At 41.2% G+C, this 16975-nt stretch overlaps 1 protein-coding gene across 1 annotated transcript; it reads left to right on the forward strand.

Annotated features, from left to right (window-relative positions):
- Positions 1–1050: 1050 nt before the first annotated feature.
- Positions 1051–6880, forward strand: EDN1 (endothelin 1). The gene is made up of 5 exons (XM_003788369.3): positions 1051–1129; positions 2694–2868; positions 4267–4425; positions 4594–4707; positions 6254–6880. The coding sequence occupies exons 1-5, from the start codon at positions 1066–1068 to the stop codon at positions 6354–6356; spliced, it is 615 nt and encodes a 204-aa protein (XP_003788417.1). The 5' UTR covers positions 1051–1065; the 3' UTR covers positions 6357–6880.
- The last annotated feature ends 10095 nt before the right edge of the window (positions 6881–16975 follow it).

Below are 16975 nucleotides of genomic sequence, written 5' to 3' on the forward strand. Positions count from 1 at the left end.
GTGTTCTCCCGCATTTCCTACAAGTGGTGGTTTTGACCGCGCGGCGATTCGGAACGCGAAGGGTGGGCGCAGGAAAGAGCTCAGGGGGACTCCTGATGTTGAAAAGAGCGGGTACGTACTCCAAGCTGCTTTAATTATTATTTTTTTGAAGTTTCCCTTTCTTGTCAATCTGCCGCACAGATCAGTCTCACGTAAACTCAAAAAACTTTATCAAAAAAGACTTGGGGGCAGGGGCTTGAAGGGAGAGAGAAGCACCTCGATCTGCCAAAATCGTTTGACGCCCCTAGTAGGGGGGGAATGAGGAGGGAGAGCGGCCCCTTGTTTGACCGAGACCAGAATCGGAGAGACATAAAAGGAAAATGAAGTGAAAAACAATTTAAAAAATTCCCCGCACACAACAATACAGTCTATTTAAACTGTAGCTCATACTTTTCATACCAATGGTATGACTTTTTCTGGAGTCCCTCTCCTGATTCTTCAACTCCGAGGCTGGCAGCTTGCAAAAGGGGAAGCCAACCGCAGCACACAGCACGGGCAGGTTTACCAAAGGTCTCCAATGGGTATTTTCTTTTTCTTAGCCCTGCCCCTGGATTGTCAGACGGCGGGCGTCTGCCTCTGAAGTTAGCAGTGATTTCCTTTCGAGCCTGGCCTTATCTCCAGCTGCACGTTGCCTGTTGGTGACTAATAACACAATAACATTGTCTGGGGCTGGAATAAAGTTGGAGCTGTTTACCCCCACTCTATAGGGGTTCAATATAAAAAGCCTGCGGAGAGCTGTCCGAGTCAGACGCGCCTCTGCATCCGCGCCGGGGCGAACAGGTCCCGAGGCTCCGCTGCGGTCCGGAGAGCCACCGCCGCCTGGCGCGCCTGCAGACCGCTCCCGCCGCCTTCCCTCCCGGCAGGAACGGCTTTTTCCAGCTTTTTCTCCCGGTTGAAGGGCACTTAGACTGAAGGATCGCCTCGAGACCTGAACAACCCGCAAGGCTCCGAGAGAACTGAAGCTGTTATTCTTGCTTCTACTTCGGGTTCAGTTTGCACGGGAGGTTTTTGATTCCCTTTTCCAGAATGGATTATTTTCCCATGATTTTCTCTCTGCTGTTTGTGGCATTCCAAGGAACTCCAGAAACAGGTAGGCGTGCCGACTTGTAAATCTCGGAACCTTTCTGTCTTTTTATCCATCTTAATGCTCTCACTGCTTCTGTTTTTCTCCCTGCTCTTGATGACTGCAGCTTCCAGAGCAAGTGTCTGGGAATGAGTCCTCTACGTTACTGAAGTTTCTAGGGAAAAATTTAAAATTCCTCAGCTGAATACAATTGAATATAATATAGCATTAACACAAATTATCATGTTAATTATTGCATAATATGTGTGCTTGGCTTTAAAAAAAAGTAGCTCAAGAAGAGAATAGATATTATTTAGCCAAATGTGTGTTTCCAATGTATGTGTTCAGACAGATACATAGACCGTACAGGAATACAGACCTTCTTTAAACACTGCTTTAATAGTGTGCTAATGTGTAAAGTATTTAAACATTTCAGCTTGAAGCCAAGGAATTTTATTCAAGTTATTCAAGGGATATACATACGAGCAGTAAAATCTCTTGCAGAACAAGAGTCTGTTGAATAACACCCCCCCCCCCCCGCGGTTTCAAGGTGAAGCAGATGTTTTCTTTAAAATTTGTCATTATTGACTTTAGGTTTCTTTTGGCAGGTTTTTGGCACCTGAAGCAGTGTGAGCTCTTTTCAGTTGTATTCACCTGTCCTGGGAAGGGAACTAGAATATTCTTGGCTGCTTAAGGATTTAGACTGTGCGTGTGCATCTGCCTGGCTCCCCTCTTTTTTTTAGGGTCAATGCACTTTTTTTGTCTTTGCATGACCCTAACTAAAGAGAAAGGATGTCAAGGGGATGAAACTCCTGGAATGTGTCTGATCATTTAAAATGTACAAAATTAGGCAGATAAGCTGCACAGTTATATTGTCAGAAGGAAGAGGCGATGCCAGAGTGGGAAAGGGGAGGTGGCAGACTGCACGCAAGGCAGACTCCCCAAGGGTTTTGGATTTCTGTGTCCCCTGAGCTGCTTCACTTTAGCTCACTGATTTCTGTGGCGTTCCCCACCTGAAATGAATATGGGAGAGTTAATTTCTCTTCCGTCTCCCCTCATTTTGTCCCTACCTGATTCAACAGGTGTATATTTTCTTTGAGGGGTACAAGGAGCCCTACACGGGATGTGAAGTGGTGGGTACCCCCTTAAAGGGAAGGACATCCTGAATGGGGAAGTGGCCCCTAGGCTAGGAGAAGCCAATGAGATGTATCTTTAGCCATCAGCCAATTTTAAGCCACTCTGGGTTGTGCTGTCCTACTAAGTCCCGTGCAGAAACCAACCCGGATTTCCAACAATTAGCATGTCCAAGTATTTCCTTGAAGCCTGCGTCAAGGGCGCATTCCTTCTCAGGCGTTTTTCTTCTCTGCCTTTGTATAATCTATGGATAAGCCAATGAGGGTAAAGGTGCAATCAGGTTAAGCGCGGGGAAATAAAGAACCCCTTTCCTTCTGCTTGTGTCTCTTGCTGAAGTCAGGCTGTGTGCTCATCAGTGTTTATCTGTGCTGCTAGCTCTGGTGTAAGTACCAGGACCCAGCGAGACTTTGGGCCTCGGAGGAGACATCCCCCACTGACCTACTCTTTCTCTCCCCAGCAGTCTTTGGCGCTGAGCTCAGCACCCGGGCTGATAATGATAACGGAGTGGAGAAGCCCTCTCCCAGTGCACCCTGGCGGCCCCGCAGGTCCAAGCGCTGCTCCTGCTCATCCCTGATGGATAAAGAGTGTGTCTACTTCTGCCACCTGGACATCATCTGGGTCAACACTCCAGAGTGAGTCTCTAGAGGGCATCGTAACTCTAGTCATTCCTCAGCGCTCCTTTTCTGGGGAGCTTCTGGTTTGGACCCTGATGGAAGTGCCTCCATGGGGACTTTTCTGGGCTCCTCCATTCCTGAAAATCGTAGGACATTTTGGTCCTTGACCATTGAGGGGAGAGGCTTCCGAGGCCCCGTGGCTCAGGCCGCTCTCTTCAGGATAGATGAAAAGAGCTGAGGACAAGGAGGAGGCCGTGGCACATTTCAGATGAGGAGCGCCAATGGGAGGGCCCTCGGGATGCTCTCAGTGGGAGCTGATGGGGTTTAGGGAATGAGCTGCTGAGGTCAGCGTGGATTAGTCCAGCCTGTGCTTCTCATGGGAGGGTAGAGATTGAGAGGCAGGAAAGATTAGGGAAGGTTATAATCCAATCCCATCATTTTGCTTATAGAAAAACGAAGGGCCAAGATATCGAAGTCCCCAGTGCAGGAATGAGTTTGTGGCAGGGCTAGAACTGGAAGCTGAGTCCCCTTCCTGTTCTGTGCTTTCTCTTTAGAAAAGCCAGTTGCAAGGCAGAAATAGAAATACCATCCATAGCGTTCTCATTCGCCTCCAGAGTGAAGAAAAGTGTTTTCCCTCCTTTGCCTCGGACACTACTTCACTGTCAGAAGCAGTCAACTGCAAGCACAGGCTCACTGTGTCTGCAATGTCATAGTAGGGGGAGGGATGACCAAAATCCAAACAAAATCAAACCAAACAAAAAAGACAGTGAGCCAAATGCTTAGTAAGGTAATACTTCAAGAAGAGGGCTTTATTCCTTAAATGGGACTCAAACGAACCCTTTGGAGATTTTTGGAGAGCGCTCTGGCCACGAGTCCATCTGCAGCCATGCGGTATCACTGAGCTGCAGGAGAAATGTGCAAACGTGTCTCCTCCTACCCCTCAGGGGGCACTTTTAGCATTATCATATATGATTTGAATTGAAAATAGGTTTTACAAACCTTGTGAGTCATAGTTTCTGCATTGAAGTCTCCTCCTCCTGTCCCTTCACCATAGCTATTAACTAAATAGACCTTTAAAAGAGGAAGAAACTATGAAAAAGATACCAAGCAGGGATGTCGTAATTTGGGGGGAAACCCCCACCATTGCTTGTGTCAAGAAGAAACTGAACTTCTGTTACGGTGAAAATGGAGTTTTATTGAGTTAGAAAAACTGGTTCTTTCCTGGTTGGGTACACACACCCAGGACCGTTGATGGGTTCCTGAGCCTTGGCACACTGAACTCTCCTAACTTATGCTCCCGAGCACTGTGTGATGAGCTCCCTGTGTGCCGAATGGAATGAGTGTGCCCCAAAGAAGGTGTGGTTTTGAAGACTATTGGTTATGCTAATACTTTCTGTTTCTCTCTTTTGATAATAGGCACGTTGTTCCCTATGGACTTGGAAGCCCTTCTCGGTCCAGGCGCTCCTTGAAGGATTTATTTCCTACAAAGGCCACAGACGCCAGGAGCAGATGCCAGTGCGCTAGCCAACAAGACAAGAAGTGCTGGAGTTTTTGCCAAACAGGAAAAGAACTCAGGTGAGTAGAAATACCTTCGTTTCGATCAGTTGAACAGCTCCACCTCCTGACCTCCTTCCTGTTTGGTTTCTGCCTTTTTGTTTTAGAGAGAGGCATAGAGACATTGAAAGTCAAGGTAAAACTGAAGATATCCTTGCTGAAATGTTTTTTCTCTGTGTATTTCAACAGGGCCCAAGACACTGTGAAGAAAGGCTGGAATAAATCTAAGAAAGGAAAAGACTGTTCTAAACTTGGGAAGAAGTGTATTCATCAGCAGCTAGTGGAAGGAAGGAAAATGAGAAGGTAAGGGTTCCCTAAGCATAGCCAGCCCTGGTCAGCCATGCTAACAGCCTCCTCCCCTGGTTCTTCTTACCTAGGTAGGAGAAAGACTCAGAAGTCAATAACAGAGGGGTCTTTTGTCCTGTAGATTAAAAACAACAGAGAAATCCCTCTTAGATTTATCCACGAAGGCCTTGAATGCCACTGCTTGCCTCTGGACTTTAGCACACAACATTTGGTATACAGGTTGATTTTCCAGGCAAAATATACCCCAAAGCAACATCTTTGTCATTGGATCGTATCTCAGTCTTTCCCTCTCTGAGTCAATGTATTTAGCACTTTCCCTGAGAAGTTAAAAATCCTCTCAAGGAGAGTACATTTCTTTAAAAAAAAAAAAAATCATAGTGCCATGTATGGTATTCAGAAAGTAGCAGTTATTCAAATGGCCAAAGGGAAAATAAAGTCATTAGGTAGGGTTGGTGAGATTAGAACATACTGTTTTTCAGGTTTATTATCTTTTTTTTTTTAATAGGGAAATGCATTTGGTGGTGAGCCAAAATCATTCCCAAAGCTCTCTCATTTCCTAGTCGGTCGTGGGCTGGAACAGAGCCGGGTATGGGCTGGGACGGTTGCGTTAGGCAACACCATATTGCCCTGAGCAGCTCTGTAGTGATGACCCTTCCAAATGCTGAAGTGTTTGGAGTTCACAAGCTGGAGGGAGGAAACCTACTTTCAACATCTGTCATATGTTCTGCATTTCTCTATCATGGTCTATGGAAACTTTTCCTAGAAATCTAATGGCAAGAAATACCATGATTAAATTGTTCTAAAGCACAGGCAGGAGTGATTTCTGAGTTGTTTACTACCGATCTGTGAGGCAGGCCTCAGCTGTCTATTCTTTCAGACCTGCCATTATCATTCCCATAGTTAATGATCTCAGATTGGTCATGCTCCCCACATGATCACAGTTTCTGAACTGACCCAGAAATTATAATTTTTCCCTTTTATTGGTTTTATGTCAACTATTAAATCAGCATCATAGTTCTTCCCTCTTTTTTTCTCCTGTACAAAGAAAGCATTAGGCCTGCAAAAAGCCAAAATTCTTTTTTTTTTTAATTACCATAAAGTATTTGCTTTGGGCCTACCTGTATGCCTCCTTTCTTTTTCTCTCTTGCCAACAAAGTTGCTTTCAATTTCTTATGTGATTAAGAAGATGTCCTTGACTCTTTGAAACTTATGCTGAGTCCTACAGTTGTGGAGGTTGGATGGGGCTATAGAAGGAATAAGAACATCTCTAGTTTATTTTAAAATTGTATTTAATGCCCAAATCTCCTTGGACTTGAACATATGACCCTTCTCCCCCATCCTAAGCATACAGGGCAAGACTTTATTTTTATAATGGTAATAGATACCACTTGAGGTTTTATCAAAGAGCTGTGGTTGCTGGTGAACGTTCTGAACCAGATTTAGATTTGTTTGTGCCAGATTCTAATTTTAGATGTTTCTTTTCCAGAGGAGTGTTTTTTTTTCTAAAAAATAAGGTTTGTTTTCTCTTATCTTGTTTTAATAGGTTGGAGGCCATGAGCAATAGCATCAAAACATCTTTTCGTGTTGCAAAGCTGAAAGCTGAGCTCTACCGAGAGCAGAAGGTGAACCACAACCGAACACATTGATTACAGAGCTTCTGGGACTGTCTGAAAACATGGCCTCTGAGGAGAGAGACATGTGGCCAACTCTGCACTCTCTCCAGGCTGGCTGGGATCAGAGCAGAAGTGTCTTCCTTGCTTAGACCATTTCTTTCTTGTTCCTGACTGGCAAAGGACCAGCGTCCTTGTTCTAAACATTCCAAGAAAAGTTAAGGAGTTCCCCCAAACTGTCTTCATTTGCTTCCATCAGTGGTAACTGCTTTCGGCTCTTCTTTTGTTTAGGGATGACAATGGACCTCTCAGAAAGCAGAAAGACACAAGACATTTGAATTAGGGTGGCATCCTCCGGAGGGAGGGAGGATATTCCACAAGAGGGTGGAGTTTCTAAAGAAGGTCCTAAGGGAGGGTCTGTGTCTGACTCAGGCGCCTGGCACATTTCAGGGAGAAACTCCAAAGTCCATGCAAAGATTTTCTAAGGAATGCACAAATTGAAAACACACTTGAAGGACAAATACTCCTGTTTAAAAAAAAAAAAAGACTTTAAAAAAAATTCATAAAATGCAAAACTGCAAAACTGTTACTACTGAAAATCAGGATGTGTTTCATAATATGAGTCTACCTCACCTATATTGCACTCTGACCGAAGTATTTTCCACCTTAATTCCTACCCCAAACTCCTCCCCCTGCTGCAGCCCTCGCCCCTCAAGCCCCATACTACATACAAGTCTGATCTGATCTATCAGTAGTAGATAAAACATTTTTATGGTAATCTACTAGCTCTGATTCATAAGAAAAAAGATGACTGAATCAGAAGAGTCCCTTGCCTTGATTTTTGGAAACACAATGGTATAGGGTTGTTTATGAAAGATACAGAAAAGTAAATGTTGGTTATGCTTTAAAGCAGTGAAATTATTTTCCTTTATGTAAACTGTCTAATGGAAGAGGTTGGATTGGATTTTGATGTACTTATTTTTTTATAGATATTTATATTCAAACAATTTATTCCTTATATTTACCATGTTAAATATATGTTTGGGCAGGCCATATTGGTCTATGTATTTTTTTAAAATGTATTTCTGAATGGAATTGAGAAAATGCTTTGTTTTGCCTGTCAAGGTAATGACTTTAGAAAATAAATATTTTTTTTTCCTTACTGTACTGATTTTGAATCATTTCTGAAATTCCCAAGGGGTGGGCCAAAGTGGTAAGAATTATAAAGGGAAGTGATTAAAGATGGTTTCATAGAAAGGTAACAAGGAAAACAGCCTAGGCTAATTTTAAAGAGACCTTGATCTATATCATATTAAGGTAAAAACAACAAAAAAATCCAGCTTTAACAGGTCTGTCTTTCCTTGAAGGGCAACCTCCTGCTTCTCCTTTACCTGAAAACTCTCTGGGGACTTCATCCATTAACTTTGCTCAGCTATTAGGCAAGATCCAACAATTTAAACTGACAGTGTGGTGAGAGGTGCTTTCTCCATATTAATGGACCAGAGGAAGTAATGGCAAGATGCTTCCACTTGAATATACCTGTTTACATATAGTTCCACACCAGAGCTGCTTCTAGAAAGTTCCCTGCTCAGAGCTGCAAGTAGAGGCTCTGAGTGATTTTTTTAAATTTTCTCTGATTAAGAATTTTGTTTATTAAGGAACATTGAATACTCTTGCTGCTTCACAATTGCCCAGGATTGGCCACATGCCCATGGAGGTGGAGGCACCAGGTCCTGATTCTAGGTCACCTGCCTGGCAGCACCCCTTTTTTCTCTATTTGCCTTGGCTGCCTCTGCTAAACCATGATAGGATAGGACAGTATTGTGTGTCCATAAGTGATTATCAGACTTCGAGAATCTTCGCTGCCCTTCTCTAACAGTGTCTGAAATGTTGCCCGGCATTCCACAAATATCAGCCCATGCTGATCACTGCTGTCCAAACAGTGACACATCAGAAGAATGTCAAGAAACATCTTCAAGTGCACATAGTCAATATCCTAGGTAGTGTTTTCATTTTTATTGACACTTTCTTTTGTTTCCTATATATTTATTGATTGATTTTTTAAGGCACAGTCTAATGCCTTTGAAGAATTGCCTACTAAGCTTACTTTATCTAGCAAGCTGTTTTTCAGAGTGTAATTCTCAAGGGGAAAATGAGTTTCATCTACATTGATAAGGTGCTCAGCCTGAATGTGGCCACTAGTCCATTTGAGTAAACAGTTCTATCCCCTTAAACAGTGAATTTTCTTATCTGTTAGATGAGGGAGTGAGGGGATTTCTCTAACTGCTTGAAGAGTCTGAGATGACACAAAGAAGTTGAGAAATGGTATGAAAAAAATGAAGACCCAAGTTTAGTGGATATGGGCCTATATTTAAGGGGAAGTTGGAATGGGAGAAGCCACAGAGTGAAAATAGGTCAAGTAAGAGTGATAAGAGTTTTTGTTTGTTTGTTTTTTTACCTGTCAGACCTTTAAATCCTCTTCCCTGAGGCTTCCTGCTTCAGTAACCAACAAGAAAATGAAAGTCCGGGAGCAGCTACTCCAGGGCATGAGGATTACCAGTAAAATAAGTTGGAAGATTCATAGAAAATTAATATTTTGCAAACATATAGAGGAAAAATTCAGTAATATTCAAGGTTCATGTCAGCTTGAGGGGTGAACTGATGTCGTCTGTCACACTTCCTGCTTTTTTTTTTTTTTCCTAGTATAGGCATGGTTTCTGGAAGCTCACTTAGGACAGATTTTTCTCTTCACATAAATAGCTCAGGCGAGCTTTGATCTCAGGACTCCAAGGGCCAGAGGACCTTGGATGGGGAGTGGTGACCTTTGGGGAGGGGGAGTACTTACTAATAAGACTTCATTTTTACTCACAGGGATTGGCTTCCTTTTTGGTGGAAACCACTGGCTTTAATCCTGCTTGCACTTCCCTGAAACATAACTCAGGATATCATACTAACCCAGAGTTCCCTGTGGAATGCTGCTTCTAACCTTGAGAAAAGCAGCATTTTGTCTTCCCAGGTGAAAAAGCCAGGGCCCAGAAAGGGACATGACTAACCTATGATGACACAGAGCTGCAGCATCTCTGCAGTCTGGACACCTGAGCGCAGCTGTTCCTCCCAGAGGCACCTGAAGGTCAGTGAAACTGATGTCCCATCAAACCTTGATAGAGGGATCTGAGTGGCAAAGGAAAAATCACTCTTTGTAAAAGTTTTGCCTCCGCCTCATAGATAATGATTGGGAGATCTAGCCCCTCAAGATGAAAGACAAGAAATGTAGGGGAAGAAAAGAGGAGTATCAGGGGGCATAAAAATCTCAACAAGTCATTTCTATAGGATAAAATGGAGCATAACTAGGAACTCAATATTATTCCATTTTAGATTTTAATCATCAAAATAATCTTTATATAATATGAGTGAAGGGGGAACCCTTTTGCTCAGTTCTCCTTTACTCTACAATGCAAAGCAACATTTTGTGTGTGTGTTTTTTAACTTCTGTGCTCATTTTCAAGCTCAAGTTCTCAATGGATAAAACACATTGTTTTCAAGCTATGCTCTCAATGGAGTTCTGTCTGTCTTGGCTTTCTCTTGTCTCTACTCACAGTTCCTGGGATCCTAGGTGTGGATGTATTTAAGGCAAGGGAATGTTTTTGCTCTCATGACCTTACTGACTTGACAGTAAGGGCTCAAAGATAAGCCCCTCATCTTTGCAGACAACTTGGCTCCCCTTGGCATTTTCACATCTCTATTCCCATTTGATCTCTACTCCTCTCCCCCACAACATTCCCTTTGGGAAACTGGGACCATTATTATTAGCCCACTTGACAGCCCAAAGAAATAAAACATAACGAAAGGGTGAGTGACTTGTCTAGAGTCCTACATCAGGCAAGATGCAATACCCTTTTTCTTAAACTTGCCCAGAGATGGGATACACTGGTAGGCAGTTTGGATAAATATAGATTATTTTCAGCATGCAAGTGACCTATGAGTGAAATTAACTTTTTAACTCTACTACGAAGATCAATTCCACATGTCCCTTGAGCCCTAATCATGAACATTTAGTTGTATGATATTTTGCTTACTACATCATTTTTACCATGCCAATGCATGCTTGGTGGAAAACTTGCTAGATTTTACAAAACCTGCCTCAGTCTGGGGCCATGGAGGGCTTTGACAACTACTGGCCATACAGCCAGCACATGGTAGGGAATAGCAGTAATGACAACAATGGCAGGGGGTACGAAACTTCTTCAAATCCTGAGTAGTAATCAGAGAAAGAGCTTGGGCTGGTGCCATTGGATAGTACAAAGAGAAGAGCTCAGGCCTTGGAGACATTGAATGACAGGAAAGATAGATCTCTAGTGTGGTAGGCTGCTTGCAGCTCAGAGAGGCAGCACGTGGGGAATCTCACATACAGTTTTGCTGGCTCAGACACTTCTGTGTTTCTCCATTCTATTCTTTTCTTTTTAAATTTTGCATTAGTCCACTCTTTTTGTCTCTAAATTGCTATGGAAGAATCCAGGGATGATATTTGCAATATTAAGCTTCCACAGGCACTGAGCAATTGGAACAGACTGAGCCAGAACTGTGGGGAGCTCCTGGTGGGCTCTAGCCAGGCCAGGTTTATGGCTATTTGCTAACCAGGATAAAATCATTTTAATATATTGCAAACTGGAATAGTCTCCCTGGTACCTCCCTGGGGCCTCTGTATGCCAGACTAGGAAGTATCACAACTGTTCTCTGTTAGGTAAGTTATTCTGTTTACAGCTTCACTAAGTGAGACAGCATTATCTTCGTGCCTGCAGAAAAGTTAGGCCCCAGATCTTTGTAGCTATACACCGTTGGCATCCTGTCACCTTATCGTCCCTCCGTATCATCTCTCTCATTCTTCTTATTCCCCTCACTCATGCCCTGGTTTCCAATGATAGAAGTGGAAATACTCTAGTTATTCCTTGTCTTCTTGGAGATATTTGTGGAGCAATTTTATGATTGCCAAACTCAAGTTTTGCCTTAGATCAGGCTTGCTAGGGCTCTACATTTACTCTGGGAAAACTCATGAGGCAGAGTTGTCTTAAGGTTGAATCTCGATCTCTTAGATTAGCTTTGGACCATAAGAGCATACCCAAATAATTTTGTTATATATATATATATATATACCTGGGACATGTTTGATAGTGCTTGGCAATGCTCTTAACTGAATGGGCAAACTGAAAATGTGGTCACCGTAGATCAGGATAAGCTTCACTCAATGCCTAAATACCTTTATCTGCAGACCAGGGCTGGGGCAGAGGACTGTCACCTTACCTAGTGCTTCTGGCCTCAAACACAGAGCTTTAGGCATAATATGCCATTCAATAAATGCTTGTTTAGTGAATTAATCAATACATAGGTGAGTTTCAGGGTTCAGTAAAAAGGGGGTTAGAATGATACTATTCTGGCCAGAATGTGACTAGATTACAGAATATTTATAAGATCTACTTATATGACTTTCTTTGGAGAGTTTGTGTAGCAAAAATGTACTTTTATTTAGGCTCAATTCTAGTAGTAAATTATGTGGCACAATAGGGTGGTTCTTTCTGCTTCTCTCTGCCTCAACCCCTCCTGCACATCCCTATCATAATAATCTACCCCAAATACTTCAATAATATACCCCAGGTACTTCAATACACAATTTCAATGAATACAGAGCTAGAAAGAGCTTAAAAATAATTTATAGTTACTTCTCCATTAAAAAAAAAACAAACCTTACATTGCCATTCTCTGCTTATGGAATAGAAATTCCATCTACTGAGACAAGGAACATTAGACGATGACCAGACTGGGAAGAAAGGTTGAAAGATATAATAGTTTCAAAATTGAACATTTTTTATCATATAATGAAAATTGTTAGAATCAAAATGGAATCAACTTGTGTTAAAAATTCTGACAAATGGATCCAGGGAAAGCCATTAAGGGCAGGTACTTGTGCATGAATGCCTGATATCTATCCCCAAAGACCCTCAAAAACCACAACCTTGCACAACAGCCATTGCAACCTTATATACACACAAAAATACTCTTCTGCAAGGATAACATCTGCCCAGCAACTGTCTGTCTAACTTTGGACTGGTATCACCCTTGTTATTGACCCTAGTAGCCACGGGTAATTATCTCAAACTATTATGTAATTCTCTCCATTTTTCCTTTAAAAATGTTTGCTTTCCTTTGCCTCCCAGAATAAGCACACAGTTTAATATGGCACACATATTTTTTGTTGCAATGCCCATTCAGGAATAAGTTTTCTTTTAGAGTCTCTGCCTGTCTGTTTTTCAGGTTGACAATGGGTATCTTTATACATATCTAACATCAGAGAGAGCAGTATAATAAAGCCAATATAGCCATCATTCAGTTTCAACAGTTGTTAAGATATGATTGGTAATCTCTACTGGTATCCCTTCCCTCCCTGAATTACTTTAAAGCCAGTTCTAGTTATCATTATCATCTTATCTGTAAATATTTCAGTGTAGATGTAATAAACTTGATAAGCTTTGTTCAACCAAGTAAAATGTGAAATAGTGAATTAGACATGTGTATCTGGAGTTTAGAGAGAATGCACAATAAACATTCCAGGCCTCACGGAACTCTTAACTACAAAGAAACAGTGCTTCTTACATGCCAGATACTATATTGAGAACTTCCATGTATGAACTCATTTCATCCTTACTATCAACCACCCTTTGAGGAAGGTTCTAGTATTTACCGTATTTTGTAGATCAGGAAACTCAAAGAGAGAAATTAAGTCATAAACTATCCATGGCCAGGCAGCTAGTTCAGAAGTATGAACTGGGTAATTGCATTCCCTATGCTTTCTAATTAAGAAGACTACAAAGTGATAAAGGCTACACTGCGGGATAATCAAGAGCCATGACAATATAAAAGTGACAGTGATCAGTTTTACCTGGGAAAAGACAGGTGGTTTTGGAGAAGTTTTCAAGGGAAGAAATAGCAAGGAATGGACCAGAGCCCCCAACTAGGCAAGATACTACTTTAAAGATTTAAAGCTTGAAGGTGTGGAGGAGCCTCAATACAATGTTTAGTCTACAAATGACTAGATAAAACAAACATAATCTAACATGCTTAAGTGATTGATACATAGAAAGGTAAACAGGTATAGGAGTCATTAAGAGGTGATTTATCATCATTAAGAGGTGATTTATCCTGCTAAAATGCAGAAAAAATAATTAATTCAATTAGACACAGCATCAAGAAATAGGACAGAAATCTCTTATTTTCAAGTGACATTGATTGGATTGAAACTTGGGGGGGGCATCCCTTGAAAAATAGAAGGAAAGCAATTCTAACAGGGTTTGACTAAATTTTGAAAATACAATTAAATATTGTCTAATACAATGAAATAATTCCACTAAAAGTATATAGCTCAAATACCCCACCAATCTCTTACTATTTGCCACATAGTCACAATTGTCCTTTCACCTTGTCAAGAATTCCCACTTGATGTATGGGTAGGAATTGCTTAATCCACCTGTCAACTCCAATGTCTTCTTCAAGGCTTGAACAACTTGCTAAGATACAAATTCCAGTTGTCCCTGCTCTGGATATTGGTCACTGGTATGGTCTTCCTATGATGTGTTCATTTTGCTCTGAACAATGGTGACAAGTGGCACCCCTCAGTTTGGTTAAAGACCAGATGCACTGGACAATTAAGGTGATGATTTTATTTAGGCTGTTACAATATGGAAAATGTTCGCTGATAAAGAGCGTCTCAAGAAAAGGCAGGGGACCTGGTGTTTTACAAAGGTAGGTAAACAAGGGAGTGATCCATGAATCTTTTGGGAGGCTTGAGAGGGATGAAGATGGTCTTCTTTCAGCTGCTGAGAAAAGGCAGAGCAGAATAGAGCAAGAGCAGTGTATTTTTTCTGGAGTTAGCCATTTCTCAGAACACCAGAATATGGGGGAATTTCTTGAGGAACACAGGGCTTGGATAAAGTTCAACATTGGCAGCCCCCCTTTTTGTTCAAGATGAGTTTCATTCATCACTGAAACACTCAACAACAATCATAAACCTCCTTCCTGTGTGGGGTGAAAAGTCTTCAGAAACAATTTTTGAAGACATCTGGGTGTTGGACCTGCAAAACCAGTTGAATCATCCATACAGAGGTGATGATGAAGGTCTATTGTTTCAGGGTTCTGGAGATTAGCACCTTAAAAGAAGAAATTTTAACGTGAAAAAGAGAATATTAGGGGGCCACCCTGGCTCAAAAGGGTAGGGCACAGGCTCCATATGCCAGAGGTGGCAAGTTCAAACCCAGCCCTGGACAAAAAATAAAAAATAAAAAAGAGAATATTAGTACAAAAGTTATGCTAATGTGGGTGGTGCCTGTGGCTCAAAGGAGTAGGGCGCTGGCCCCATATGCCAAAGGTGGTGGGTTCCAACTCAGCCCTGGCCAAAAACTGTAAAGAAAAAAAAAGTTATGCTAAAGAGCCAGGAATTGAATGCAGAGGGTAACCAGCTCAGTGGATTCTAAGAGGTCAGTGAGCGAAAACCTTTCAGTCATGCAGAGCTGCTCATTGAGTTTCCTAGAGTTGGGATAGCAGTGCTTTTGGTGTTGCTGTGCAAGACAGTGCTTTTTCTAGGGGGAAATTGGGCTCAGCTATGGTCAGTTACAGTGGTCGACTCTTTTGAGGTATATCCACAGATATCTTAAGCTTTAGTTTAGGTTCCAGGGAAGACAACCAGATACAGACAACCTGGAGTCCCCATGGGAAGGTGGGTAGTCAGATTTTTGTTCTCTGTGACACTGAGTCAGGCAGCAGGGAGAAAAATTGGAAACACTCCTTTGAAGGATTAAAGCCAGATATTGAAGGAAATTGGAAAGATTAAAAATCTGATAAGGATTGACAATTTGGGAAGGTAATGGGATCTAGTCCAACTTACAAGTAGGTATTCAGACTGGTTTTTCCACAGTTGGGGAGCAAGTCAATTAAAACTCCACTAGCAAGACAGAGTTTTCACATTTTAAAACATTCCACATTTTCAGAGTTTTCACATTTTAAAAGAGATCCAAAATAGTTCAAAAACAATGAACAGGGATAAAAATGGACAACCTGGAAGATACGCTCTCAGACGTACAGTTTCTATTAAAACACAAAATCTTTCTTTATAGTCACCTACTTTTGATCAAAAATAATATCAAAGAAAAGATTACTTTTGATCACAAAATAAGCTATCTCATTAGATTTGGCATATTTAGACAGGTACAGCAATAATAATGATTTACCATACAGGTTTTTGTGGTTTGCTTTTTGGAAATTTTTATAAGAAATCATAGATTGGACTTCAAAAAATGTCTCTAAAAGCTAGAAAGCCAAATCAGGAATTGCTAGCAGATTTTACCTGTAATGCTTATAAATTTGGGATTTGTTTTTCTGATCCCCCAAATATTTTAAGATCCCTAGGCCTGGAAAGAGACCTTTCTCACTCAATAAGTAAGGCTGGGAATCTATAACCCAGATTTCAGAACTATTTGCTCATGAGGGCTTTGTAAGCATCACCTCTGTAAAGCTAACCTTATTCCTTCAAAGTGTCTGGTCATATTCGAGGCAAGGCCTTAGTTGTGTCACCAGTATTTTCAATTATATTATAGTAGCCAGAAGAACAGATTCTTACTGAACCTATACAAATCATTTTTATTTTGTTATAAAACTAAAAACCTTGGTAAGAGTTTTGAAATTCTGGAGTAGTCAGGCAGAGAGAATAAGCTATCACTTACAAATATTTTATTTCAGTTTATAAAAGCAGAGTCTAAATTGCCATGAGTTATAGATGGCTTAAAAGGAAAAGTAAAGGGATTCCTTACATATCCAGAAACTAGGATATCAGAACAACCATATTCTAAACAAAAAACACAATCTCTCCAAAGTGGCTCATTCAATCCTACTTAATTAATTCTTGTTATACTCAGTCTTTTTTTCTTTCTTCTTCTTCTTTTTCCTTTCCTTTCTCTTTGTTTCTTTTCCTTCCCTCCCTCCCTCCCTTTTGCCCTTCCTTCCTTCCTTTCTTCCTTCCCTCCTTCCTTCCTTCCTTCCTTCCTTCCTTCCTTTCTTCCTTCCTCTCTCTTTCTTCCTTTCTTTTCTTTACAAGTAATTCATGTATTTTATTTACTGCCTAAACACGGATCAATGGAAATAGGTCTCTTTTTAAGCAGTATTTTATTTATTTATTTTTATTTCATATTAATATGAGGGTACAAACAATTAGGTTACAATGTTTGCACTTGTTAGATAGAGTCCCGGTTGTAGTTATGTCCCATACCTAGGAGATGTGCCATGTACCCTTACATTGTGCCCATTAAATGGGAGCACACCCTTCCCCTTCTTCCTTCCCCCTGCCCCCATCTTGAATTGAACTGAGTTTTTCTCTTATGTGGGTATGTATTAGATAGTCTTCTGACTTAGTATTGAGTACATTAGATACTTGCTTTTCCATTCTTATGATACTTTATTAAAAAAAATGTGCTTCAGCTTCATCTAGGTTAATATACAAGATGTAAAGTCTCCATCTTTTTTTTTTTTTTTATTGAACGGTAACTATGTACATTAATGCACTTCTGGGGTACAGTGTGGGGTTTTCACATGCAATCTGAAATACTTCCATCAACTGG

Source organism: Otolemur garnettii, unplaced genomic scaffold, assembly GCF_000181295.1.
Source record: "Otolemur garnettii isolate 467f Iridium unplaced genomic scaffold, OtoGar3 scaffold00026, whole genome shotgun sequence".
NCBI lineage: Eukaryota > Metazoa > Chordata > Mammalia > Primates > Galagidae > Otolemur > Otolemur garnettii.

Coding starts and splice junctions, on each gene's coding strand:
- EDN1 (XM_003788369.3), top strand. CDS start 1,066: ATGGATTATTTTCCCATGATTTTCTCTCTGCTGTTTGTGGCATTCCAA. Junction 4,426..4,593: donor CAAACAGGAAAAGAACTCAG/GTGAGTAGAAAT, acceptor GTATTTCAACAG/GGCCCAAGACACTGTGAAGA. Junction 4,708..6,253: donor GAAGGAAGGAAAATGAGAAG/GTAAGGGTTCCC, acceptor TTGTTTTAATAG/GTTGGAGGCCATGAGCAATA.